This window comes from Adiantum capillus-veneris, chromosome 12 (genome assembly GCF_014529385.1).
Source record: "Adiantum capillus-veneris isolate H3 chromosome 12, ASM1452938v2, whole genome shotgun sequence".
Lineage (NCBI taxonomy): Eukaryota > Viridiplantae > Streptophyta > Polypodiopsida > Polypodiales > Pteridaceae > Adiantum > Adiantum capillus-veneris.
In genome coordinates, this window is record NC_140942.1 from 35,931,911 (window position 1) to 35,959,809 (window position 27,899).

Genomic DNA, 27,899 nt, shown 5'->3' on the forward strand with positions numbered 1-27,899 from the left:
TGGCAGGCGGATGCTCTTTGGTGGTTTGTTTGGTGCGCACCATTGGGTATGGTAAGAGATCACTTGTGCTGAAGAAATAAGTTGTTTATGAGTGGATCTAATATTTATAAGGACCCATTATAAAAGAGCCCAATCTAAAAGGTCCCGTTCATACTTATTTTTACAAAAAAACTTTTTTTTTTTAAGGATGCCCCAAACTTTATTAAAAAAATAAGTAAAGAAGAGTTGGACCCTGCGTTCACATGTAGTGACTCACGAACAATCCACCTTGACCCTTGCCGCACTCTGCATTGGTTCCATGCACAGTATGCTTGGAGGGGTCCTACGACATTTGCTACTTGTTGCTATGCTCCTGATGACTCAATTTGTGCACTTCCCTATCAATCTTGGATTGTTGCGCATGCTCCATTGTGAGCATACGAGTAAATGTCATGCAAAAAAACCAGTTGAACATCTTCTCCAAATAATTAGATTGCACCATACCACCACCATGTCGATTATTATTAAAGTACACCCCCCTTACTTGATAATGAGACTTCTCCATGCCTTGAGTGCTAACAATATGAAGCTTTGTGCATAAAAAAGGCACCATGCGCAAACAATATATGTTTTTCACATGAGAAAACAAATCACATTATTAAATAAAAACAATCTCTTGTAATAAGTTAACTACGTGACATGGCATACCATGTAACATGTGATGTTATTTTCACCCCAGAGAATGCGAGAAGACCTTGGTGAAATCTGCCAAGACTTTTTGAAATGATTGGCTTTGTTCAATTGTTGTGCTGGTAAGGCCCATAAGGTTGACCATTTTATCAAAATATCCCAGAATTACTTGCACTTGTTTGCAAGCTCGCCATTTGAATCAGTGTCAGTAGTAGCTTTTCAAAATTCCTTCCAGAGTTCCCAAAGGTTACCTGCCTCGTGGTTGGAGATGTTTTGAGCATCATATCAACCTAGGTTTCCTTGGGCTACTTTCTTCAAAAAGTGTCTAGCTTTTTCTCCACTCATTGACACTTGTTGGGAAATTTCAAGGGCCTTCCCTGTGTTCTTTGCAGCAAAAATTGACACATTTCCATCGTGACAGCCAATGGAATTTAAGAGTGTCTCCACCCTTTCAATCACTTCCTGGGACTTTTCCAATGGCTTCATTGGAAAGCATAGTCAATGTGGAGCTTCAATAGCCTATCAAAAATGTGCATGAATGCGTGTAATGTACAACAATGTACATTCTCAAAAAAGGAAAGAAAAAGATTGGATTCCAAGCTTGGTCCTTTTGTGCATGATCTGGGGCATTGAGCATGGGACATCTCAAAATAGACGCTTCCCATTCTCTGCCTTCATCTTTGACATCAAGATTGTCCAATCTCCATCCCCTTGACATGGAAGCTTTGAACCGTCCTTTGTAGAGTCCTTGTGTGCTTTTTGTCTGCTAGGTTTTTACCCTTGAGTGCATAATGGACAAGGCAAGAGAGAAGAAGCCCCTTGTTTGCAGCCAAGCAAACACTTTATGGTCTTCAAGTCCCCACCTGGGTGCCACTCCACATCAAAGCTACCAAAACCCTCAACCTCCAACTTCTCACCTGCAAGTTGGGAGTGTATTACTTTTGTGATCCATGAAGGTCTCTCAAAAATCCATTAAAGTATCCCATTAGTCTCTTTGGGCACCTCAATAGCACCAAACCACCACTTGTTTTCTTTGATTGCACACTAATAGATGGTGTGGGAGATGGATCGACTTAATTCCTTCACTTGGTTTGCAATAGGGTTTTATTCATTAGAGTGACACTTAGCCTCTCTAACCTTTGGCCTTCCACTATTTGACACTCATCAAGTTTTAGCACAAAAGCAATCTTTGACACTCATCAAGTTTTAGCACAAAAGCAATCTTTGTGTCAAGCACTTCAAAAATAAGTTGCGGCAAGACCTTAGACTTCAAAGTCTATGATAAGAAGAACACAACCAAAAGAAAGAAGTATTATGTGTCACCTTCCTCAGGTAACTCATAGAATCTAAGCATAGATTTTTGAAGACTTCTAAGGTCCACAAAAATATTGTTCCACATTGTGTAAGGAAATCCCTTCTCCAAAGGTCTTATGGAGTGTTTCCTACCTTTTTCCCTTGTCTTTGGTGTGCATGAAGCATAAAGCAAAGCTGGCATTGTGTGCTCAATATGTAGGTATTCCCCAATGCAAGAGAACACATCTTTATTTGTGGCCTTCTTTGCAAGGTTGACCTTGTGCAAAATGGGAAATAGGTTTTCCACAATGCCACGCTCTTTAAGGGCATCCTTTAAGAGTTGAAAAATAGCCTGGTAGGCTTGGGTGCTGATTTGAGCCTCATCACAAGCTTGTAGCACGTCATCTTCACTAACCACATTTCTCCTTAGTGACTGCATCCCTAGCCTTGAATCTACAGGGAAAACCAGAGAATGAGGGTGTGCATCAGAGCAACATTGAGCAAGCTTTAGAATAAGCAAAAGAGATGTGATTTTAGCATGGGTGGGCTTGACGGAAAGCACTTGAATGAGGCTACGCACACACACACCAAATTGCAAATGCCAATTTGCTAAATACTGAGCAGCTATTGAATGCAAGATGCAAGTTCTTAATGGCTAAATGAATGAAATCTTATGCTAATTAATCTTCCAATTAGCTAGTGAGTAGTGGCCCAATAGTCTTTAGCTCAAGAACATGCTCATGCTAGCCAATGGAACACTAATCACGCATGCGATGTGCAATAGAAGAGAAAATCTAATGGATCTATCTAATGATGATAAAGCAATGCTAATTGTACTAACACATAAACGCATAACAACAATCCTAGCTAGCACACCATAGCTCTGATACCAATTGTTGGGAATGGGATCGTGCTAGCTATGGTGGATGAAAGAGAAACATAGCGTCAATGTGTGAGTGTGTGTGTAAGCAAGGTTATCACTCAAGTGAATTAGGTTCCAAGATAGAATTAGCTTGGACTCATAAACACAATCTTGAGTATTGACTTAGCTTATCACAGGCTCACCATAGACAAGCATGTAGTGCAAAATAGAGTTGTGTTTATTTATTCATGAAATGAGCTTTAAGTAGCTCTATAGCTTTGCTCCACAGCATGTGGGATAACTCTACTCTTCTCTCCTTGAATCACACTTTATGAAAACGCTCACACCTTACAATTCTCCCCTTGAGGTTTAGACTATGACAAAATACTGAAGATGCATGATCCACACAGGATGATAAGCTGGTATCCACACAGGATGGTAAAATCCACACAGGATGATAATATCCACACGGAAAAATAAAAGTCCTCTCCTTCAAGTAGAGAGGCTGCATCTTCAAAGTATGTCTTCATAAAAGACAAGGCTCGTCTCTCCTTTGTCTTCTTCGTCTTCTACTATGTGAGATGATCCTTTGTTAGGTCTCTTGCCTTCGTAGCTTCTGCTACTGCTGCTTTCTCCACTGCTACTGCCTCCATTTGAGTAGCATCAACAAGGTGGGTGTCCCTTCTTACCACATTGGTTGCAAGGATTGTTTGTGTAGCACTCTTTCGCTACCTGTCCCATTCTTCCACATTCATTACACTTTCTTCCGGTTGATGATGTTGATGGCGAATGTCTTCCCCTTGAGGATGTTGTAACAAAGGCCCCTCCTGCGGAATTAATGAACCTCTTTGCTTTCTTTCTTATGCTTGGACTGAGTTGACGACATCTTGAAAAGGTGGAGCTTGTTCTTTTTCTTCAAGAATTGTGACTAAGTGGTCATAAGAAGGTGGAAGTGCACTCAATAGTATGGCCACTTTGTCGTCTTCTGGTACTTCGACCTGGATGTAAGTGAGCTGCGTGACAATGCTCTTAAGCCTATTTACTAGGCTAGCAATATCCTCCCCTTCAATCATGGTGATATTGTAAAGTTGTCTTTTGAAACTAACTTTACTTCTTTTGGCCCTGGCTCCAAAATTTCTTTCTAAAACATGCTAGGCATCATGTGCATGCGTAAATTCGTCTATGAAATGCACATAATTGTCATGCAAGGAGGTGATGATGATTCCTAACGCTTGTTCGTCTTTGGCCAAATTCTGTGCACTTGCTATGAGTATAGATGCCCTAGTGTGCGCTCACGCGCCTGCGGGTCGAGCTTCGTCCTTAGCTGACAAATATTTTTAGGTGAGTTCTCGCTCTACTGACGTCCGTCGCGGCGTATCCGCCAACATTGGCGTTGTTGCCAGGGACAAAAACCCTAGGTAGGTGACTGAGACTAGTCCTTGAGGATAGGGATTCTCTGGCTTGCCAGAGTCTTATTTGACATTTACAAAGGATCAAAGGGTGAGGGACTCTCTAGGTCTTAGGAGGAGTCTAGGGAGCGAGTGTCTGGCCTAGATCCTTCGACTTAGGTAGTATTAGGTAGGAGAGTAGGAGTTGGAGTGGTAGAGGCGGTGAAAGGATAGCTTGAGAGTCCGGGGAGGCCAGGAAGCAACCGAGACACCAAAATCACCATCTCACATGATGTGTAGGAGTAGGGTAAGTAGGACATCATGATTTATGATCTGGAGAACTTCATGCATGTTATATTTGTTGTTAGGCTCATCAAAGAGCTGTAAAAGATGGAAAAGAGTGTTTAGAAGCTGAATTGAAGTTCAAAAGTTTTTGTGAGTATTTCTGAGAGAGCTGCTGAGCATAGAGCTTATGGTCTGTCATCAGCATTGTCTTAGAGCAACAAGCCGGACCCGATGGAGTGCACACTAGGGCATCTACACTCATAGCAAGTGCACAGAATTTGGCCAAAGACGAACAAGCGTTAGGAATCATCATCACCTCCTTGCATGACAATTATGTGCATTTCATAGACGAATGTACGCATGCACATGATACATGGCATGTTTTAGAAAGCAGTTTTGGAGCCAGGGCCAAAAGAAGTAAAGTTAGTTTCAAAAGACAACTTTACAAGATCACCATGATTGAAGGGGAGGATATTGCTAGCCTAGTAAATAGGCTTAAGAGCATTGTCACGTAGCTCACTTACATACAGGTCGAATTACCAAAAGACGACAAAGTGGCCATGCTATTGAGTGCACTTCCACCTTCTTATGACCACTTAGTCACAATTCTTGAAGAAAAAGAACCAGCTCCACCTTTTCAAGATGTCATCAACTCAGTCCAAGCATAAGAAAGAAAGCAAAGAGGTTCATTAACTCCGCAGGAGGGGCCTTTGTCACAACATCCTCAAGGGGAAGACATTCGCCATCAACATCATCAACCGGAAGAAAGTGTAATGAATGTGGAAGAATGGGATAGGTAGCGAAAGAGTGCTACACAAACAAACCTTGCAACAAATGTGGTAAGAAGGGACACTCTCCTTCTTGATGCTACTCAAATGGAGGCAGTAGCAGTGGAGAAAGCAGTAGTAGCAGAAGCTACGAAGGCAAGAGACCTAACAAAGGATCAGCTCACATAGTAGAAGACGAAGAAGACAAAGGAGAGACGAACCTTGTCTTTTATGAAGACGTACTTTGAAGATGCAGCCTCTCTACTTGAAGGGGAGGACTTTTATTTTCCCGTGTGGATATTATCATCCTGTGTAGATTTTACCATCCTGTGTGGATACCAGCTTATAATCCTATGCGGATCATGCATCTTCAGTATTTTGTCATAGTCCAAACCTCAAGGGGAGGATTGAAAGTGTGAGCTTTGTCATAAAGTGTGATTCAAGGAGAGAAGAGTAGAATTATCCCACATGCTGTGGAGCAAAGCTATAGAGCTACTGAAAGCTTATTTCATGAATGAATAAACACAACTCTATTTTGCACTACATGCTTGTCTATGGTAAGCCTGTGCTAAGCTAAGTCAATACTCAAGATTGTGTTTATGAGTCCAAGCTAATTCTATCTTGGAACCTAATTCACTTGAGTGATAACCTTGCTTACACACACACTCACACATTGATGCTATGTTTCTCTTTCATCCACCATAGCTAGCATGATCCCATTCCCAACAAACCATATACTTAATTAACTTGGCATGAACAATACTTTTGCCAGAGAGAGAGTTAGAGAAGTTGACAATAGTTGAGGACTGGCTTTATGAAGAGCCGGTCCTCCCTCCAATGAGCTTTTGTATTATATATTCTCCCATCAAGAGAGACTTGGTATATCACAATCTTTGTTTTCCTTGTGACCTAGGTGATGTAATGAAGATTGAAAAGTTTCATGCATTATGAGCATAACATAGTCTTGTAAAAGCATTAACCATCCGCGGCTTTAGTCCCAAGGTCTCAAACACCTTCAAAGGTGGAGAGAGCTAGCGGGGAATGACGGTAGGGAAGAGGAAGAAGAAACATTCATAGAGGCCAACCAATAGGCTTTAGGCACACCATGAGAGCAACATGGAGAGGAATTGGACAAGTGTCCGTGTTGCTTCTTTAGACCAATCTTGCCTCGTGTGAGGGTGTGTGTGTTCTCTCTCATACTCCTACAAAGAGGGCTCGCACTGCTTTGAGTATGGATCATGTTTGACTTTTGGAACTCCTCAAGCACCTTAGTCATGGACCACCTTAGCACCTAAGTCATTAAGCACGACAAGCACCTCAAGCATCTTAGTCAGCAAGCACCTCAAGCACCTTAGTCAGCAAGCACGACAAGCACCTCAAGCACTTTAGTTAGCAAGCATGATAAGCACCTCAAGCTTGGGTCGGATTCCCACCTCAAGCACAGCCCCAGCTTGAAGGTCAAAGGATTTTTTAACACTAACCTTTGGAGGTCTTTAATGAAGCTAACCCTAAGGTCAAGATCATTAGCTAGCCTTGCTCTTTGACATACCATCTCTCATTTGGACCCTTTTAACGGTGGCCCTGTGTTGAGATAGATCCATAAGCACATGTCTATATTCTAGCCCTTGTTCCCGTTTATTCTCCCATATTAAATGATCAGTTTAATATGAGAAAATCATTTGGATTGGTTAGATATTAGATTTTATGACACATGTTACAAACCCAATAGGCTTTCTGTGGTAAAAGGAGTGCAGATACACTCATCTCACTATAACCAACTAACAATTTCCTTATAGAGGTGGCATCACATAGGATGTTCATAATGATAAAAGCATGCATAGCTACAAGGATAGCAACCAAAAGAATGGTTGACACCTTTATGTTTTCCAAAACCTTGAAAGCTATTAGGATGGCTCAACCAATGGACAAGGATCTTAGGGTGGTACTACACGCTGAGATGGGGCTTATGTACCATACATGTTACACTCCCAATAGGCTTTCTGGTACAAGGAGTGTAGGTACATTCATTTCACTCTAACCAACTAACAGTTTCCTTATAGAGGTGGCATCACATAGGATGTTCATTTATGACAAAAGCGTGCATAGCTACAAGGGTAGCAACCAAAAGGACAGTTGACCCTTTTATGTTTTTCAAAACCCTAAAAGCAAGAGTACATTATAAAGATCCCATGATTAAAAGGGTAGAGATTTAATATATGGAACTTGTTATCTGTCACAAGGATGGATAATATGGTGTAAGAGATCATAAAGTTCAATTCAACCATATATATACAAACTTCTTTTTGCAAAGGAGACCAACACAAATGGTTTAGCTATTGATAGAAATTTGAAACATATACCACTTGCGAAGAGCTTGAGTTCTCATGGAGTATGACAATGTCACCATATTTTTATATGTGTCACGAAGGATCCTACGACTTTTTTCACTCTTGATATATGAGGATCATTATGGCACTCTCCTTTTAGACAATTATGTGGCCAAGGTTATCTAGCCAAGGTTTCCTATTTAAATATGATTAAGATTCTTTCTACGAAAGTGGCAAAGATAAGATAGTATGGCGACCTTATGAAGGGTTGTATCGAAATAATGTATTTTTTGGTAATCTTTAATTGTTGTTCTTTTCACTAGCTCCATCAGCATAAATAACCTATGAAGTGTCTATCTTATAAGTATTCTCATTTAGTGTTCTCTATTCCATCTCTTCAATCTTCATAGCTATTTGTGGAGAGTGTACTTTTATGATCTTTACAAAGTTCTTCTAAAGTGGGAAGAGAGACCTTATGAACGTTCCACCTGGGAAATTGTTAGTGTGATAAAGAAATGACTTTTACTTTTATTTTCAGAGACAAAAACGCTTCTCCAAGGGGGGAGTAGAGTGAGGACAAGAGTCTTGGGCAATGGGTTATGAGCCCATGTGGCATGCATGTTCAAGGGTCTCTTGGGTCAAGGGGCTATAAAAAGAGTGGATGGGTGGAGATTAGTATGTCATTCTTATAAAGAATCTCCTCCATGGTCAAAAGCTAGTGAGGTCTCACCCGATCTCAAGCAATCATACCTTGATTTGTGTACACCACGTATGCAGAGATTTTGGAGGCCTCAAGCACATTGAACAACCAAGGTGGATTTACTGGATCAAGCAATATACCCTATCAAGGGGTATATGATACTACCGCTCAACACCATCCCAAGTGCAAGAAAGAAATCCCTAAGCTCTTTTAGGCTTGGGGGGGGGGGGGGGGGGAGATGAAATGAAATGTTATATTAACATATTCAAAAGGCGACATGGCATATGAGATCAAAACGTTACATCCATGTGCGACTAGTACAATGTTTGGGGAACATAAAAATAAAATAAACGAGGGTACATAGAGTGGATAGGTATGAGAGCCTACCCTACATCCTCATCATCAACATCATCACATAATACATCATCTCAAAACATATGGGGAGGGGTAAAATCACATGAGGGCTAATAAGGTGTTGGAGAAAGTATACAGTGGTGATCATTGCTTGAACTCTCTCATGAGTCTCTACAATATGGCCTCAATGACCTCCGTAGTCAACTCTTTGAGGGGGCGTCCTCGATGTCGCTCAACTATGCACCGTAGCCTACGATGTAGACCTCATCTATGATGTGAAGATCTTGACAACCTTGGGCATTGTGAGTGGCCAAGTTGGATGGCTCAATCAAGAAGGATGCCCCAATGAGGGTGCGACTCGAGAACCTCTGGTGGGCCATCCCAAGTATTCCGTCTATAAAAAGTAGTGATTTGCCTTTGTTTGGATCCTCTGTGTAGGTCCTTTGCAACTGAGGGTAGCCTCTCTTGAGTCCATGGTTCTCCATCAAAAAGAGACCTAGGCACCTTTGATCATAGTTATCCATGATGCAAGATAAGGGACCAAAGCCCTCTCTGAATAAGCAATGAAAACATCCACAGATTTCATAGTATGATGTGAACTACCAGATATAATGCTCCCGTCTCTGGCTCCCTCTAGCAAGCTTGGCATAATCTCTCCTGAGAGAGAGAAGGAGAGTTTTAACGTCGTAGGAAACTATCCCAAGAGACCTTAAAGATCTAGCGGACGAGGAGTTGAACTCAAGACCTGTTATTCAAGAGGGAAATGGCATAACCAATCTACCACACTTGGGTGATATAGAGAGAGAGAGAGAGAGAGAGAGAGAGAGAGAGAGAGGCGCAAAACTTAGATATCATATGCTGCATTGCCAATGAGCTTTGCCTATGAGCTGATCATGTGTCTCAACCATGCAATGCTTGGGGACGTGTATGCTGCTCATTAGATCTCTCTAATTATCATAAAGTTACCTTTCCTTTGATAGCTTCACACCTATGCTTTAATGCCATCGACATTTGTCGATTCATACTTTGATGCTTTCACCAATCCGATGGGTTTTATAGACCATTTTTGTCATTTCTTATCAGAAACATCACTTTTGTTTAGAAGTTTGGGCAAAGCTAAGGAATAGTTTTGAAGAATCTCTGACAGTCTGTCTTGCTCTTGGTATGTCTTTTATTTGCTTTGGTGCATCAGGACAAGTAGAGTCCCTTACTTTCCTGATTTAACTTATCTCTACTTTATATCAATTCATTATATGTCAACTTTTCACCATGGAGGAGTTGATGCTATGCTGAAATAGCCTATGCAAGAGTTCATCGGATGACTCATCGTTGTGCTGCCCCCCCTCCTACAGTTTATACCATGAGATTGTACCCTACTTGCCTACCAAACTTCATCATTATTTCATTTTGGACTTCGAAGACATTAATTCAACATTTCATTTCTCATCTTGGGCAGCTTGAACAGCATGATATGGGGATCTTGTAACTGTGATGGTGAGAAAGACATGATATGGTGATCTTGTACCTCAGAGACAAGAGAGAGAGAAGCGCATTATATTGATAAAAAAGAAGCGCATTATATTGATCAAAAAGAAGAAATAAAAGCACACTTCTCCGGTTCAAATGCAGAGAGATAGCTCTCCCTTTTCACATGCGTGCCGTGGTAAACAGTAGCTCCATTTCTAGAAGTACTCAATGGGATTGCTAGCCTCAACATCATCCCAATCTAAAGCTTCATCACCCTCCACATCTAGCTCGCTTCCGGCAAAGCAAACCGGCGCGTCGAATGTAGGTGGCCTCTGCAGCATTGGAGAAGATGAATCAAGATGTAAGATACGCTAAACATGATGGGAATGAAAGTGTACCCATGAGAAAATTTCAATCCCTCATACACAGTACGCAAGCAACAATAGATCATAAGCAAAATGTGGCATTGTTTTACCACAAATTATGCCTATTTAGACAAAGATCAGCATACAGAACAAGTCTTCAAACTGCAGATATACATCATGATGCACACAATTAGAGAAGCAAAATAACCAACCATGCAGCGAATAAGGGTCCAGTTAACGCCCTGGAAAAATGGATGCCCCTTGATTTCATTGGCTCCGCCTTGCGAGCCCAGCCTGTTTTCTGGGTCCTTCTGCAGTAGTCCATTAATCAACTGCCTTGCAGCCAAGCTTGTCTGCATAAGATCATGGAAAACACCTTACACTCCAATTACCAGGCTCTGCATTAAGGCACTATGCAACATGAAATTGAATTTCTTCTTCTGTGTTAAAATTGCTTCTGCTCAGGTTCTTAATGTTACAATATTGTATTGACCGTCCTTAGCGTTCCTCCTTTAAGAGGTTGTTAAGGAACAGGTTACTTCTGGAATGGAACACAAGCAGAGGCCCATCGTAGAGGAATACTAATATGCCATTGAAGCTATTATAGAAACAGAAGTATTGGTCCTCCAAGGAGATGTCATTTGTAGCAAAGAATTCAATATTTTGTCAGAAAGGAACTGAATCTGGAAAACAATCGATATGCTTTTAGAAAGAAAGAATTGGGAGAATTTCTTACCGGAATTCGCCTCGGGAAAACAAGGTCTTTGTGCAAAATATTGCCAAACGTCTTCTGCCTGGTTTTGCCTCTGAAAGGTGTGCGTCCATATAGCATCTCATACATCAAAATGCCTACACAAATGCAACTCTAACTCTTTGTGAGTAGTTTATCTCTAATACTATCTCATTTAAGGGTCACAAAGGGCAGTGCAACGTGGAAAGAAGCAGAAAGGGAAGACAAACGCCCTTTAGTGTGCTTTATGTTTGTAAGTGAAACACATCGGAACTGATGTTCTTGATTTTCAGTATTGTGACATATCCATGAGAGCTAGCAGGGACTTTATATCTCACCAAGTGCCCACCAGTCTACTGAAGAGTTATGGCCAGATCCTGTGATGACTTCCTGAAAAGCAAAGGATAAAATCACAAATTCAAAACCAGAAAGAAATGTTACAAATTCAAACCAGAAAGAAAGGCCCCCAAGTAGCCTTTGAAGAAGAGTACTCCCATCACCAATGAGCAACAGTAGAAGAAAATTGCACTTACTGGTGCGATGTATTCCTCTGTTCCAACAAAAGAGTTGCAGGCACCTATTGGTTCCGCCCTGAAGATAGGAGGTGGAAAATTCTTCCTTTTGCTCCTCTTCTTGTGAAGTCGGGGCGGTACAACAAGCTGCAAAATAGAATTGTGAAAGGAATGAAACCCAGCAACACATGAGAAGACTCTCAAGGCCATAAAAGCAGGCTAAGACCGACATGAACAATTGCATATAAATAGATCATATTCTGTACCCGCGGGTTTGATGATGACAAATACGAGAGGTCAAAATCAGAAAGCATGACATGACCATCCTGTTGTAGCAAGATGTTTTCTGGCTTTAAGTCTCTGTAAATGACACCTGCTAGAAACATACAGACAAGCAATAAGTAGACATCTGGGTCAAACAAGAGGAACATAAATAAACTTGAAAGATCTCTACAAGAGAGGTTCAAAAGCTGTGCCATGCCTTGGCAGTGAAGATACTCCAATGCAACCACCACCTCTGATGTATAAAACCTGTAAAACCAATGTCTCCATAGTGACATTACTGAAGCTTCCATAAGCCAGCTTTTAAGTAATTTGCTATGGTGAAAAGGTAACTCCAAAGAGCTACCTTCACAAGCTCTATACACATCATAACATATTCATGGCATGATGTAGTGGAGCATTTGAGTTTGAGATATTGCCTTGCCGTTTCCTCACGGAAAATTTTCGTCGGTTGGCGTTCTAAGAGTAAAAAGAGCTCTCCTCCAGCACAGAAATCAGTAATGAGGCAGACATGCGTTTGTGTCTACAAAATTAAGAGAAAAAGTCAAATGTTCATCGGTAGCTATTGATGCCAATAATCATATCTATATGTGAGTACATACTCAGTTACAAGCATGTAACATACTTTTGTGTTTTATTTAGGCATTGGAGGCTATATTTCTCCAATTGCAACTATTACAGATTCATAGCTATTGCACCTCCAACTTTTGGTGCTAAATTTTTCCATTATTTATTGATACAGAAAATACCATATTGCAGGTTTGTGAAACATTGCTGTTGAACTATCAGCACTATCTTAAAAACTGTTGTGGGAGATCTGTATTCTACAAGCATACCTCAAATGATGCATAGAGAGTTGGAAGAAAGGGGTGATCCATCATGCCCAGAATTTCCCTTTCAGCACACACACGGTGGACCTACAGCCCACTGAAACCAATATAAATGCCTAGTTTTTATTACAAATTCTGTCCACAGCTTACAGAAATGATGCCCTCAGTCCTGAGATATTCCTGTTATTCCATAATAGATCAACCCCTAAAATAAGACAAATCAAAACAGAGGAGCAAAATATGGGCAGACCAAAACCCGTACCTTGTTTCTCTTGACCATGACGTTCTTTTCCATAGCTTTCATCGCAAATAATTTGCCGGTGCCACGAAGCTCGACCAAGTGTACACTACACAATTTCAAATGAAGAGAAGTCATAGGTACAACAGGAGTCGTCTAAATAACGTACGTCAAAAACGTATGGATTACGGAGACAGTTTTAGGGAGTTAAGAGTTAAAGAGGCAAGAATTGTAATGGATTCTACCTCCCAGTGTCTCCATATCCAAGTGGTCTTAAAGGACGGAAGTGTTTCAGCTTGACTTTCTCCCCACTCGCATGAATCTAGAAGAAGCAATGCATTGATAAGCACAAGCAAGTGTAGAGAAATATAACACACAAGGACCCTACACATCTTCAAAACAGAAAGGATAAATTTGAGGACAAAGATTGCATTCTGAAGACCTTGCGAATGACTCCCCAAGAATCATGGTTGAGTTTATGTGGCTTTGGAAGAACAAGTCTAGAGTGAATTCTCCATAGATCTTCTACTTTCTAAAACATTCACTGACTTGGAATTAGTATTTATTAAGGCCCAACAAGGTAAAACAGCTGATGTCACGACTTTACCAGGTTTGCATCTGGAAGCTCTCTCAGTGCTTCATTAACGTTGGCAGCAGTCTCTCGAATCTAAATAAGAAAAAAGCAATGTCACTTTTTGGTTGTACCAATAAAGGACAAAGATTTCATCATTGCAGGATTTTGTTTTGAGGGGGGCCAAGGTTTAAGATTTGGGTGTTGCCCAATGTCCCACACAACCCCCCAAAAACAAACCCTAAAGAAAACCCTTACAATCTTGGCACCCTCAGAAGCAATTTGCTGAGAAAGGCGTTTAGTAAGAGGCTCCAGGTACTCAGTTCCATCAAGTTGGACTCCAGTAAAATATTGGAGCTCTCCCTGCAACAATGCGATGATTACCCTCATTCAAGCAAACAATATTTTTCGCAGACATAGGATTTGCAACTTCAGCCTGCTGTACAAATTAATGTTGCTGTATATGAATATTCTATTTCCAACTGCCTAAATTCAACTACTCCCCGTATTGCGTAGGTTACTCAAACAGCCATTCTAAGCAGCGACACCGGCAAGCACCATCACAGGAGACCTTGTCCCTACTATCAAAAACCAAAGCTACCACACACACAAACCTGCACCTACATTAGCAGAGAGAGACTCAAGCATAATTGTCCATGCATTGACATGACACACTCGCAACACTTTTCCATCAGCTGCACCTGTGCAAACCCTGTCTGCATTCCTGCCCCAGCTTCCCCTCTCCTGTGTGCTGGCCCTTTGCTGGTTGCTTTCTGGCAAAGAGCTATACCCTTGCCCTTTCCCTCTTAGCCCCCTTCTGCCACTGCATGCATGTAGCAGCCCATTTGCCTTGGAATTCATTGCCAAGGAAATCAATTTGATTCCCTGCAGTCCAATAGAACCAGTTTACTCGGACTCGACGACTTTTGTCTGAATTTGGTACCACAACCTCTAGTCCTGTTTTGCATCATAGGATACTCTATTGCAAGAATAGGGCATACTGATACAGTTTCGGACATTTGAAGTGTGACATGAATGGGCGTCAAGCTCTCTCATATAATTACATGTCATCCATCATTTTTAAATATGTCTGATGTCTTCTTCCATTGTTTGCAAACTTGTAGTAGAAGATGCTCCATCAAAATTGGTCCAAAATTGCCTTGACCCTCAAAGAAAAAGAAGCAACACACACACACACCCGCTAAAGTTGTATAGTGACACATTTTTGGGTCGAGCTCTAAGAGCACAATATGCTGAAAGAAGACTACAGAAAATGGATTTCAAGAAGGTACTTCAGAGTCATGCATACTCGATTGCCAATACCAAACCAGTAGAAGCTCTCTTAACTGACACATATGCCAAGACAAAAAATATACAGGCCTTCTGCAAAAGGAGCCATAATGAACCTACCTTGTGATCTCGCATAGGCTGTAGATGGAACAAGTTCCAGAATGTTCTTCCTGCACCATGAGGCCAAGTATCAATTTATTGCAGACTTTACCGCAACTGCTCTGAACCGTGGCCTTCAGCGTCCTGACTAGGTATTGGTCTATCAAACAAGTTAAGATGTAGCTGCTTACCAGTTTTTGTATAATTGAGCAGTTGAACCGTGACCTCTTTTTCATTGTCAATGGCATCCCTAATTAGCTTGACAGTCTCTCTGTTAGTATCCGGTCCTTGAAGAAATCTTGCACACAGAGAAGCCAACAGAAACGGTATTCAAAGAGTGTTAAAAATTACAAGTATCTTATGAAAGAACAAAATAAGGGCCGCAACCGAAGCTGCATGGATACACTAACACAATTTCTCATGCACCTGCCTGCATGGACATTGCTCCAAACAGCATACAATAACCTTAAAACAAAAGATACGACATTGAAGCAAGTCCTTGTGGAAAAGATATAATTTCAATACCTGCAGTTTCTGCCAAGAATTTCTTCCCTTGAATACTCGGTTAGCTCCAAAAAGTTATCACTTGCAAAAATCTGTAGTTATATGAATCGCATACATTATATTTCAAACAGCTAGGTTGCATATAGAACTGTGGTTATCCACTTGAAGAACTTACAATAGGGTTGTCTGGAAGTCTTGGATCAGTAATAACAAAATTTTTCTCGATACGCTCGAGGGTGGTGGCCAAATCAATACCCCTACGAATCTCTTTTAGCCTTGCTTTATCCAGTTCAAATGAAGCTTCAGAAGAATCCTCATCCTTTGTCATCAGAATCTCTGGCTCAATAAATTCAGCAGCGTCATGCTGATTTCCAGGGCCTTTTCCAGCAAGCTTGTCAAGCCTATCCAATTTGTAGTATGGTGCCAGACGTTTAATAATACTACCAAGTTGAATACAGACAAATCACTATAGCTTTAAGAAAAATAGCACAGCAGAGCCCAGAGAAATTTACCCCAGGAAAGAGAAGAATCCTGATGAGCGATTTCTTTTCGATATTGATTCTCTGTGACTGCCTGGTTCAGTTAAATTGGACCCCTTGGGCTGGACAGAAGTTGCTGATCTCGGAGTATACTGCTGGGCAGTTAATAATTCTCGAAGATCAGGGCCTTTACGTGGTCCAGATGGAGCAACAGGTCTGACAACCCCCAATGAAATGCTGGTCTTCTTATCATCTCCGACCTGTTTGGGGTCCTTGATGGCTTCCAAAAGTTCGGTAACCTGGAAGGATGCTCTCTCTTTCTGACGAGCTGCATGAAACAAAGTCATCAGTAGCTTTACATCAAAAAACCAAACAAACTTGCCATCTTTGCATTGAAGTCTAATTTAGTGAATGAAGTAAAATTCTGTCAGGGCTTTGACAGCTATCGCAGCACATCCTTTAACATCAAAGCGTTCGAGGAAACGATTGCTTCAAACAAAGAAAAACCAACACAGAAATGAAACCTCATGGGTCAATTTGATGCTTGAAAAAATGAATTTTCTAGCTAGAACATAGAATAAAAGCCTCTAGAATTTGAAGCTTAATTCCCCAAGTTGTAGTAGTCTCTGCTCACCGCAATATCTCCTTCAAGGGTTCATTCAAGAAGAAGACATCGTTGAATCATCATGCATTACTCCTCCCATGGATGCAATTTGTTGATAGTGAGGAGGTTGTAACTTGTAAAAACTCTTTAAGTTTTTGGATGATGAACCATGTGTTGCTCTCTCTGAGCACTGTGTACTCTCTTTCTACCTTCTAATGCTTGTATCTCTCTCGTGGATTGCCTGTTTGGAGTGTCGCCTGCTTCTACGCGTCCACAAGTGAAAGTTCTACGCAACAACGTAAGCCTCTTGCACTGGCTCTGTGAATTTGTTGTCGCTAATCCTCTTGCTATTCAACTCATAGCTCAAGAATTAAGCATAAAAACTGCATTTAAGCTATAGGAGGGATATTAGGGCATCAAGGCTAAGCTTCTAGGTACATTCTGAACCAAAACCGATTAGGTCAAATCTATCCTGCTGAAAATAATCGTTTTTTTTTGCAAGTGGTTAAAAAGTGGATTTGAGACCCTGGGCATGTGCGTCTAGACTTTGTCATTGGATTAGATAGGAATTGAGTGCATTTTCCAAGAGATGGACAACCTCTTGTAGCATCCATGCGCTAGCCGTGTCAGTTATGCCCCACAGATTGACAATTATGTACGTGGTTCTTGCTATATTTGCAACAAGATAGAGTGCATCTTGGTAGCCCACCCATACATTTGGCGGCGTTTTCGGATACGAAGTGACCTAAACTAGGGAAAACCTCAATGCTTAGATATCATTGTCCATCACTTCCTCTAGGTTTATTTGGAAAAAACATCTTCTTTTAGAAAGAGCATAATTGAGGAGTGTCGTCTTCAGCTACGTAGAGGTGACTTGGGAGAATTTATGCTTGTCGAGGACCTCTTAGACATAAATTAGGTTATTTTTGAGCAGTTGATGAGTTAGACTATGTCAAAGTCTGAAAGTTGACACTCAGTTCATAGAAAACAAGAAAAAAATCAGTGTTGTGCACGCTTTCCACTACCCATGTTTTGTTTTAATTAGAAGTAGGTTAAGTAGTCATCACGGTGAACTTCCGTCATCCGACCAATCACACTCTCTCAAAAGGCCACTAAACAATGTTGCAGGTCAAAAATTGATCTCAAAGGAGCTATAGGAGCATTGTGGTAACCTAAAACCAGCATTGGAGAAAATTTTAAACGTTGGCAAAAAAAAGCAATTATTATCTCTTGTGTGATATCTGCTTGCAAATCTGATTTTTTCTGGCCAAAAGTGCTTAAAATATACTGTAAAAGACCTCATCGGCTTCAAATTTTCAAAAAGAAGGAATTCTAGACCAGTAGATAATAATCGCATATTTTTACTGAGGTTGAAATTGAGCTTTATGTTAAGTATACGAAGTTTTGTGTTCATTTGATTTGAAATTAATGCCAGATCTGCTTCCATCTCTCAACCCGTGCAACAAGTGTGAATACGTATATCTCAACCGTAAAATAAATCTATCCTCAATAATGGAAAAAAATGAAAAAAAAAAAAAAAAGGCATTTTCTTCCCCAACTCCCAAGGAAGAGTCATCCATGTCCTCTTTGGTTCGATTCGCAGGAGATCCTATTTAATAATCTTGTTGATCTCTCATAATATGAATGCGAGTGATGGTGCGTCCAAGGAAAACCAAAAGGGTAGAAATCTGTCTATATAAAGCCTTGCAGCTGAAACCAAGCTGACATTTGTGCATACCAACATCTAGAGTTTCCCCCCATGGCTATATAAACCCAAGGTAGAAATCTGTCTATATTAAACCCTGCAGTTGAAACCAAGCTGACATTTGTGCATACCAACGTCTAGAGTTTCCCCCCATGGCTAGTTTTTGAGACAACTCAAGGGCCAATCTAAGATACCAATGACCTGGACCTTGGAGAAGCCATGTATGTAAGATATTGATCTAGTAAGTGCCTCAACCACAATCTGTATAGCTCCCAACTCAGCTCTAACAACCTCATGTGACACTTTGACCTTACATTGGAGCATCCTAGTGATCATAGTTGTCAATTTGGCAACGAAAGATGCAATGAAGACAAGAATAGTGAACTGTAACGGGAAGGGCACCACATCCCAATGGAAAAAGAACAGACTGAACAACTTTAAGCACTTGAAATAACACCAAAGTGAAGGAGATGCACAAGACACGGAGTGGCGGAGTTTCATCCCAAGAGAGCACTCGCCCCAAATTGTGGTACCCCTTTTGGTATTTCTTTATATTGCTTCAACTCAGTAGAACGCCAGTACTCAGCTCTCTGCACTTTCATGCGGAAACGTGCTAGAGATTGAGCCCATGGCACATATTCAAAGGCCTTGGGCCTATCCAAAAGTAGTACATGAAAAGCATTCAGTTCTAAAAGCATCTGGTCCAAAAGCTGGTGCGGAATAGCTACAAGAGAGAATTACAGAAAACCGTACACCTACTACACCAACAACGCATTTCACAAAAGTCCGTACAATCCGCCACGTCATCAATCAACGTGAATTTTGAGCGTCCATACAATTGCCACATCATCATCTATTACACAAGTCTTTGTGTGTGCGTGTCTGTGGGTCCTGCTTTACTTTATTATTAGCCTTAGAAACTTGGGCCCCATCAGACAGACGGGGTCCCATAAGTTGGTGGGAACTTTGTTTAAAATTGCCCCATATGGCGAGGACCTATAAGTTGGTAGAACTTATTTGTTGCTTATTCTTAGGGTTTAGGCTCCTCTGTCAGGATCTATAGGTTGGCTCCGTTCTTCAATGGCATGACACGTCAACAATTTGTGACAAGAACTGGCTCGTGATTCAATGGACACCTCCACTCCGATCTAGAACACCTGCAATGCCACATACATGATCAAGGCACACTTGTGGTGAAGAGAGATCACTGAGATAGAAAGAGACAAGACATCTGAGAGAGAGAGAGAGAGAGAGAGAGAGAGACAGAAAAGGCTCTCCATGCTAATAACAAGCTGCTCATACAAGTGACCAAGGGTGGTCCGGCATAGAGCTGTCATGCCAGTTGGATAGACCCAAGGTACACATAATTGCAACTGCTACTCACACTGCTAACTGCTCCTGCACACGAGACCAGTGACACAATCTCCACATGGGCTGCCCTAGCCTCTTGAGAAAGCGAGGCTCTGGCTGTATCTCTTGGCAAGAAGACTAATCTGAGGGAAGAGGAACATGCCTCATGGCAAGGGTGCCATCAAGAAAGCATTGGCCATCTCCACTCCGTGCCCGCACCTCATGTGGTGCTCGGCATATGGATGATCACCTGGTCTCTTCGTAGATGCCTTGAGATGAAAAACTCTAGGAGAAATCCCCTTGCTGCCCGTCAACCGCACCGAGGTGCTGCCTGTAACAAACTTGGACACCCCAAGTCTAGATTCTGTCGCAAGACAACAGAGATTCACTTCAAAACAATTCACAATTCAAGAAAGTAGACATGGCCCGGCGTAGTTCCATGCCAAGAGAGATTGGCCCCAAAGACTGGCACCCCTTTTGGTATTTCGTTTATATTAATCTTTGAGCAAAGTACAACTTCCCGTGGATGCTCGCTCTGAGACTCTGTGTACATCTCAAGACATCACATGACAAATCAATCACAGAAAAATTCATTCCAAATCTCAGACCATGATTGCCAGCAACGTATTTAGTAACCGCATCTAGATCCATCTCGGACCTCACTGATGCCGAATTAACTAATCCTTATTGCGATCATGTCTATAGAGATTTATGAGATTGAAATGTTGCAGTCATTTCGTCTTTCAGTTCTTGCACCCAAACAAGTTCAAATGAGAGAGTACAAATCAATCATATTCAGTTTCAAGAATTCCGTTCATAAAGTCATACAGCAGAATTCAGTCAACCTAGCATTGTCCCTGAAACCCAAAGGGGACATCAATGACCTTATTCAATAAAGGTAATCTGTTGACAAAGGAGCGGAGTGACTCCCCTCCTCTTGTGCAATCCCTCTCCACTAGATTCAACCTTGCTGATCTCCGGGATCTATCGGAGTAGACGATGCTAAACCGAATGCTTCAAGGTAAAGTTCCAAAATCTGAGGAGTATCTGGTAGGTCCTCTTCCTTTGTCCACTTCGCATCTAATGCCGGATAGTTCTTGAATTTAACCAAGAACCGCCAAATCACTTTACCTTTCATCTTTCTTTCCTTGTGTGCCAAAATTTGTTCAGGAACGAGTATCTCCTCGCTCTCTTCCACTTCAGGTTGCTCATCAAGCTCCCCATCAACTGGCACTTCACCTTTGAAAGGTTTCAAGAGACTCACATGGAATGCATAGTGAATCTTCCAAGAATCTGGCAGCTTAAGTCGAAAGGAGACGTCATTTATCTTTTCTTTAATCTGGAAAGGGCCATAATACCTCATGCTAAGCTTTGGAAAAAGCCACTCCTTTACCTTTCGTTTCCTTAGGTGTGCCTTCTCAAAACGTAAGAGCACCCAATCGTCTTCCTTTAGTTTCAAATCTCGTCGATGTCGATCTGCTGCCTTCTTATGTCGTTCTTGAGATTTCTCTAAAGCCTCGTGGACCTTGGCAAAAGCAGTGTCCAAGTCCCTCGTGTACTTGTCGGCTTCAAAAATCTTGTCTTCAGTGCTGAAAAAGGGAGGAACCTTTTGAGCACCTTCAATTATCTCAAATGGCACCTTCCCGTCGAGGAGTGCACCGTGTTGTTATAGGAAAATTCCACCAAAGGCAAAAATATTTCCCATTGAGTCTTTTGATCAAAGATGTAAGACTTCAATAAATCCAGAACAACTGAATTTGCAATCTCAGATTGCCCATCTGTCTGCGGGTGGAATGATGTCGAGAACTGCACCCGCTTGCCAATGTTCTCCCAAATAGCCCTTTAAACAAACTCGTGAATCGGGGATCTTTGTTAGAGACTATTGTCTCAAGCATGCCATGTAATCAAAATATCTGTGCAATGAACAATCTCGCTAAATGGTCCCGCTTGACTGTTTTCTTCACTATAATGAAGTGAGCTTGCTTGCTAAATTTGTCAATGACAGTCCAAATGCCATCGTGCCCACTCTGTGTCTTCGGGAGATCAAAGATGAAATCCATCGTGATACTTTCTCATGGGCAGGTGGGCATGGATAAAGGGTGTAGTTCTCCTTGTGCCTTATGCCTGTCAAACTTGACCTTCTGGCATACTAAACAACTGCGAACAAAGTCGTCCACATCCTTCTTGAGTCTCGGCCAAAAAAGACAACGCTCCATACCTTTCAAGGTGGTATCAATGCCGTGGTGACCCAAAAAAGGTGAACAATGGCACTCATCCAAAACCTTTCCATTCTGTATCCGAGTAAACACATCAAACAAACCCGGATCGATGGCATACTGATCAACCATATCCTCGAAGCTTCTATGATGGATCGCAGAAATAACCAAGACGAGGGGCTTCTGAGACAATGCATTTGCCACTAAGTTTTTTTGTGTTACAAACTGCTGACGTGTCAAAGCCCTGAAGAAGGGAGTCAACTTGCAGATGCCGGCCGAGGGGCCTAAACCCTAAGAAGAACAAGTAACAGAAGAAGTCCTACCAACTTATGGGGACCCCGTCCGATGGGATCCCAAGTGACATAAACGATTAAAATAAAGCAGGACCCACACACACACACAGAAAAGCTGGCGGAGCAGCTAATGATGTGGAAATTGTACAAAAATTCCGAAAACTGCGCTGACATGATGACGCGGCAGACTGTACGGATTTCAGTGTTTTGCGTTGACTGTTGTACGGAATTCCGTGATTTACACTGGCAGCTTTTTGGCTTTGTTTTGGACCATATGCTTTTGAGTTTTAAAGGCTTTTCACTGTAACTGCTTTTCAAGCCAAGGGCCTTTAAATATGAGGTTAGGGCTCATTCTCTAGCATGCTTCCTAGAGAAGGTGCAAAGTCTGGAGTATCGGCTTGTACTGTGTTTATGCAATATAAAGAAATATGGAAAGGGGCGCCAAGGTTTGGGGCCAATACTCTCTGGGTTGGAATTCCGCCACTCCGTGTCACGTGTCATCAATCTATTTCAATTCAGTTGTTATTGAAGTGTTAAAAGTCTATTCAGTCTGTTCTTTTCTATTGGCACGCGGTGCCCGTCTTGTGACAATGGTATCAGAGCATCAAGCGTGTGCTTTTCTAAAAGCATACCGGTCCTACCAAAGAGCAGACAAAGCAAGATCACACTTCCAAAGTTCCTTGGAAATTTTGACTTCGTGCTCCGAAACCGGACTTATTAGGCACTCCCACCCTTACTACATCGCGCATCAGGCGCGCTCCGTCTTCACCGCTCATGTCTTACAGGGCATAAGCCAAAAAGATGACTTGCAAGAGAAGGATCCAGATTTGTTGGAGTCATTGCTTTTCTCGAAAGCAGTGCCATGCAGATGTTGACGTCTATGGCTACCAAGCCGCACACTTCCAAGGACTTGGCAAGCTTTCAAGAAATTTTGCCCAAAGCTATATGGTTTCTGACATCTTCCTTCGGAGTGCAACTTCTGGCAAAGAGGGGTATACTGAAATGCTTGCCATGGAAACCCTAGCAGATTATAACTTGAAATTCCTCAACATCTCCCAGTAGATGTCTCTTCACGAGCAGATGACCTTGGAGGTCCAGTGAGATTGCTATCTTGGGACTACCATCGCCGCCAAAGAAACAGTGTTTGTCCAAGAGCTGATGGATAATGCTGTGCTCGGCTACGACCTTATGGAAGGAATCTAACCCTAAGTTTTGGTGCAGGTTTCAAGATGGAAAGTCGATCGACTTTTCGAGCTCGGCTGATGTCGAGATTGCTTTTTAAGTTTGAGTTCTGATTGAACTTGTTTGGTGATCCTGTTTTGAATTTGTTTGAAATGGATGGTATCTGTTTGGTGCCGATTTGAATTGTTTGACTCTAGTTTTAATACTGGTTTCAATGATTGGTGATTTTACTCCCTGGTGGAGTACTGAGAAATGATGTTTGAGAATGCTTGTTCATACTCATGGCCCGGACCCTTGTGGTTATTTGCGAGGGGAGCATTGAATGATTGAAAAGTGTTGTTTTTACTCATGGCCCGAACCCTTGTGGTTATTTATGGGGGGAGTATTGTTGTTATTTACTCATGGCCCGGACCTGCATGGTCATTTACGAGGGGAGTATTAAGAATTCTGAGCAGTGGTTACTCTCAGCACCTCCAAACGACGCAAGCTGCGGTCTGGGGGGCGTTTGGTTGTAAAAGGCCTCTATATCTCATGGCCCGAACCTTTTTAGGTTATTTGCGGGAGGAGTGATGAGGGAGTCGTTGCACAGCTCATGGGCCGGACCTTGATGGTTATTTGCGGGGGGAGTGTTCATCGGCGGCTTTATGTTATGAAACCGGCCCGTAGGGCGGTAGGCGTTGGCTTTCACCCGAAATTCTTTACTTTATACACACACACAGAGAACTTTGCAAAGAGAACCTGCGACGGGAGTTAACACTTGAATACACACACGGCTCGGAAGCTAGAATGCTCCGAGCAGACGCCGACAACCTATAGGCCCCAAAATTGGCGCCCCTTTCGGTATTTCTTTATTCTTTAGGAGGGTAAATTACAAGGTAAGGTCCTGGGAATCATTCACGTGTATCCACCTAGATACCATATGATTTGGCCAAATTTCGGCAACATAACAGCCCCAAAACTTGCGCGAAACCAATACCCCTGCTGGAACTCGCTTGCACTGTCGTATACCCTCTGATTCCTGTCCAAAAACAGTAAATTCAGCACGCTGTATTTACTGGTTTTTGCCCTGTTTTCAGCCCCAAACAGTCCCCTAACTGTCCTTTGCCAGTGGGGCACGATTCCCAATGATCCTGGCGTCCGTATGGCTGAAAAACAGTGAAATTACAGCGCATACACAGCGCTGATTTTGCACCTGTACGGTGAGGTTATGACCCTCACCAGTGCCTGCTTTGGAGCAGCAACTAGCTACCCCTGTTCCTGCTCAAGGAGGCTCTTGCCTCAGCACAAAAGCAAGAACCCACACAATTGTACATCAGTCAAATGAGTAGCCCTCTTGTCGGGCATCACATAACTGCACGTAGGGGAGAGAGAGAGCAGTGTGTAGTGTGCAGGGCATGACTCCTAGCACCACACTGTACATGAGAGGGAAAGAAAGCACTCCATAGCTCTTAACCTGTGACAAAAGCTGAAATGAGGCCTCTCCCAGCATAAAAATCAGCGCCCATTTTTCTGCAAGAGGAAAGTTCACCAAAATGTGACACTTGGCGCATTTTCAAGCATTTTCCCGTTTCGGGTTCGCCGCTTAAAAATATCCCAACCGACGCGTCAGTTGACTTCGCGGCAGAGTTATAAAGTGTTCCCCTAGTCATACCGGAGGTAATGACGCGAACACATTTCACGGCCCAAAATAGCAGTTCCCTAAATTTTAGGAGATGCTCCCGTTGGGCTCCCACTGGTCTTCTGACCATCTATCCTCATTGGGACCGCATCCAAAAGTGCAATGTGGCCCAACTGTCGGATACTTTTTGTTGGTAGTCCCACCTTGACTTTACGCCTTAATTGAGTTCACTTCCTAGTATCCACCAACTTGCTAAGTGCGACGGGGGGACCTATATGATCTTGCTCTGAGCCTAGACATCCTCTTACCATACGAATTCCAGTGCCGACCACTTCCCGTCTGCGGGTGAATCTACCGTTCACATTGGCCATACAATGTCCGACCGTTTGCTACTTCAAAAAGAGGGTCTTAAACAAATAAAATAAACCCCATTGGAAAGAAACCAACAACCAAGGTTAGCAATTGCCACATCTCTGTGACATGGTTAATAACTGCCACGTCCTCGTGACATACCCCCCTCTTGAAATCGCAAACGTCCTCGATTGCATACCATAAATACACGCCACTGATGATCTTGTGCTATTAACACTCTTTTATCATCGCATGTATCCGCAAGAAAGGTCGTAACATACATAGATACAAATGACTTAATGAGGCCTTCATACGTTTGCCATTTCCATCTATGGCACTGAACTCATATGTACATTTGATGTACTAGCTCTATCATTACACCTCCTTTGCACACGTTGGGTTGGGGCATAAGTAGGCTGTAACCCAAAGGCTTCAAGGTAGAGCTGCAATACATTTGGTGACTCTGACAGTTCATGCTCTTCCATCCACTTTGCATCCATAGGCAGATAGTTCTTGAACTTCACCAAATAACGTCTTGCAACTTGTCCTTTAACTTTTCTGTCCTTATGTGCCAAAACTTGCTCAGGTACCAGGATCTCATCAAGTTCCTCAACTTCTGGCTGATCCTCAACTGGCATATCTTCTGACACATCACCCACGAAGGGTCTTAGAAGACTCACGTGAAACGCATTATGAATCTTCCACGCATCAGGCAATTTCAGCCTGTAAGCCACATCGCTGATCTTGTCAAGCACTTGAAAAGGCCCATAGTAACGCATGCTGAGCTTAGGAAACAGCCGTTCCTTGCCCTTCATCTTCTTTAACCTTGCCTTTTCGAACCTTAAGAGAACCCAATCACCGGGTGATAGTAGCAATTCACGACGGTGACGATCAGCAGCCTTTTTCTGTTTTGCCTGAGTCTTCTCCAAGGCAACTTTAATCTTCTTATACATCTCATCCATGTTCTCAACATATCGATCTGCCTCAAAGATCTTGTCCTTTGTATGCAAAATGGGAGGAACCTTTTTGCCGCCTTCAACAATCTCAAAAGGTGCTTTGCCAGTAGACGAATGCACCGTATTATTGTACGCATACTCAAGCATAGGCAAATATTGTTCCCACTTGCCCTTATTATCTGACCAATAGCATTTCAGCAGATCTAAGACAGTAGAATTGGCCTCTTCTGACTGTCCATCAATTTGTGGATGAAACGAAGACGAGAACTTGAGCGTAGTACCCATGCTCTCAAACAATCCTCTCCAGAACAAACTGGTCATGCGAGGATCACGATCACTGATAATCGATTGTGGCATACCATGGTACTTAAACACATTGTACATGAACAAGCGTGCCATCTGATCAGATTTTATCTTCTTCCTGACAGGGATAAAATGGGCGTGCTTGCTGAACCTGCAGATAATGGTCCATATACCATCATTCCCTGTTGGCGTCCTTGGAAGATCAAAGATAAAGTCCATAGCAATGCTTTCCCATGGCTTATCCGGAATCGGAAGTGGTTGTAACAACCCTGGTGCCTTTTGCTTGTCAAACTTGACCTTTTGGCAAACTATGCATGCTCGCACAAAGGCATCCACATCTCTCCTCAAGGTAGGCCAATAGAAGAACGTCTCTACCGCTTTAACTGTTGCATCAATGCCACGATGCCCTGCATACGGTGGGACATGACTCTCTTCCATGACCTTATGTCGCAGTGGCCTCGTGACACAAAGTCTGCCATGCATCATGATAAAACCGTCTCTGAGGAGGTAGTGCTCGTGATGTTGCCCCTCTTGTAACTGTTCAAAGATCCTTGCAAAATCTTCATCAGCAGTATACTGTTCCTTCATGTCATCTAACTCATGATGATAAGGAATTGACACAGCTGAAATTTGTGGCTTTCTTGATAACGCATCAGCCACAACATTCTTCTTGCCTTCCACATGCATAATCTGGAAGTGGAACATGGAAAGAATGTTTGCCCATCGCATATGCTTTTCGGATAACTTTGACTGTGTCAAGAAGTATCGCAAGGTCTGATGATCTGTTTGGACAACAAAATCAGCACCTAAGAGGTAGTGCTTCCAGCTAGAAAGCGCATGAATAACGGCCAAGAGCTCTTTCTCATAGACTTGCATAGTCCTCTCTGGCCCTTGCAAAATTCGGCTTTCATAGGCTACTACCCGTCCATCTTGCATTAGCACTGCTCCGATGCTACTGCCACACGCGTCACACTGGACCACAAATGACTTCTTGAGATCTGGCAAAACAATAACTGGATCTGAAGTCAACTTTTCCTTTAAGAGACTAAAAGCTGAAATCTCTTTTTGGGTCCATCTGAAGGTGACCTCTTTCTTTTGCAATGCGTGAAGAGGCGATGCTATCTCTGCAAAATTTCTGATAAACCTTCTATAGTAGGAACACAATCCCAAGAAGCTTCTGACATCGTGCACAGTCTTCAAGTCTGGCCATGTCTTGATAGCTTCGACCTTTGCGGGATCCATTCTAACACCATCCTTTGAGACTATGTGGCCCAGAAAGTGGATCTCTTCGAGGAAGAATTCATTTTTC

The 27,899-nt window shown here is 42.3% G+C and overlaps 1 protein-coding gene across 3 annotated transcripts in view; it reads right to left on the minus strand.

Annotated features, from left to right (window-relative positions):
- Positions 1 to 10,064: 10,064 nt before the first annotated feature.
- LOC147445576 (phototropin-1A-like) overlaps positions 10,065 to 27,899 on the minus strand; it is a 62,016-nt gene continuing 44,181 nt past the window's right edge. For all 3 annotated transcript variants that reach the window (XM_086525043.1, XM_086525045.1, XM_086525044.1), the window contains 19 exons: positions 16,046 to 16,340; positions 15,709 to 15,934; positions 15,555 to 15,625; positions 15,221 to 15,327; positions 15,051 to 15,100; positions 13,899 to 14,003; positions 13,677 to 13,736; positions 13,512 to 13,601; positions 13,315 to 13,391; positions 13,094 to 13,178; positions 12,838 to 12,918; positions 12,421 to 12,524; positions 12,201 to 12,250; positions 11,986 to 12,092; positions 11,741 to 11,866; positions 11,546 to 11,597; positions 11,214 to 11,326; positions 10,690 to 10,830; positions 10,065 to 10,444 (listed from right to left, as the gene is read on the minus strand). In XM_086525043.1, the coding sequence (XP_086381169.1) occupies positions 10,328 to 10,444; positions 10,690 to 10,830; positions 11,214 to 11,326; positions 11,546 to 11,597; positions 11,741 to 11,866; positions 11,986 to 12,092; positions 12,201 to 12,250; positions 12,421 to 12,524; positions 12,838 to 12,918; positions 13,094 to 13,178; positions 13,315 to 13,391; positions 13,512 to 13,601; positions 13,677 to 13,736; positions 13,899 to 14,003; positions 15,051 to 15,100; positions 15,221 to 15,327; positions 15,555 to 15,625; positions 15,709 to 15,934; positions 16,046 to 16,340 (2,057 nt within the window). In that variant the 3' untranslated portion in view covers positions 10,065 to 10,327. The remainder of the gene's footprint in view (positions 10,445 to 10,689; positions 10,831 to 11,213; positions 11,327 to 11,545; positions 11,598 to 11,740; positions 11,867 to 11,985; positions 12,093 to 12,200; positions 12,251 to 12,420; positions 12,525 to 12,837; positions 12,919 to 13,093; positions 13,179 to 13,314; positions 13,392 to 13,511; positions 13,602 to 13,676; positions 13,737 to 13,898; positions 14,004 to 15,050; positions 15,101 to 15,220; positions 15,328 to 15,554; positions 15,626 to 15,708; positions 15,935 to 16,045; positions 16,341 to 27,899) is intronic.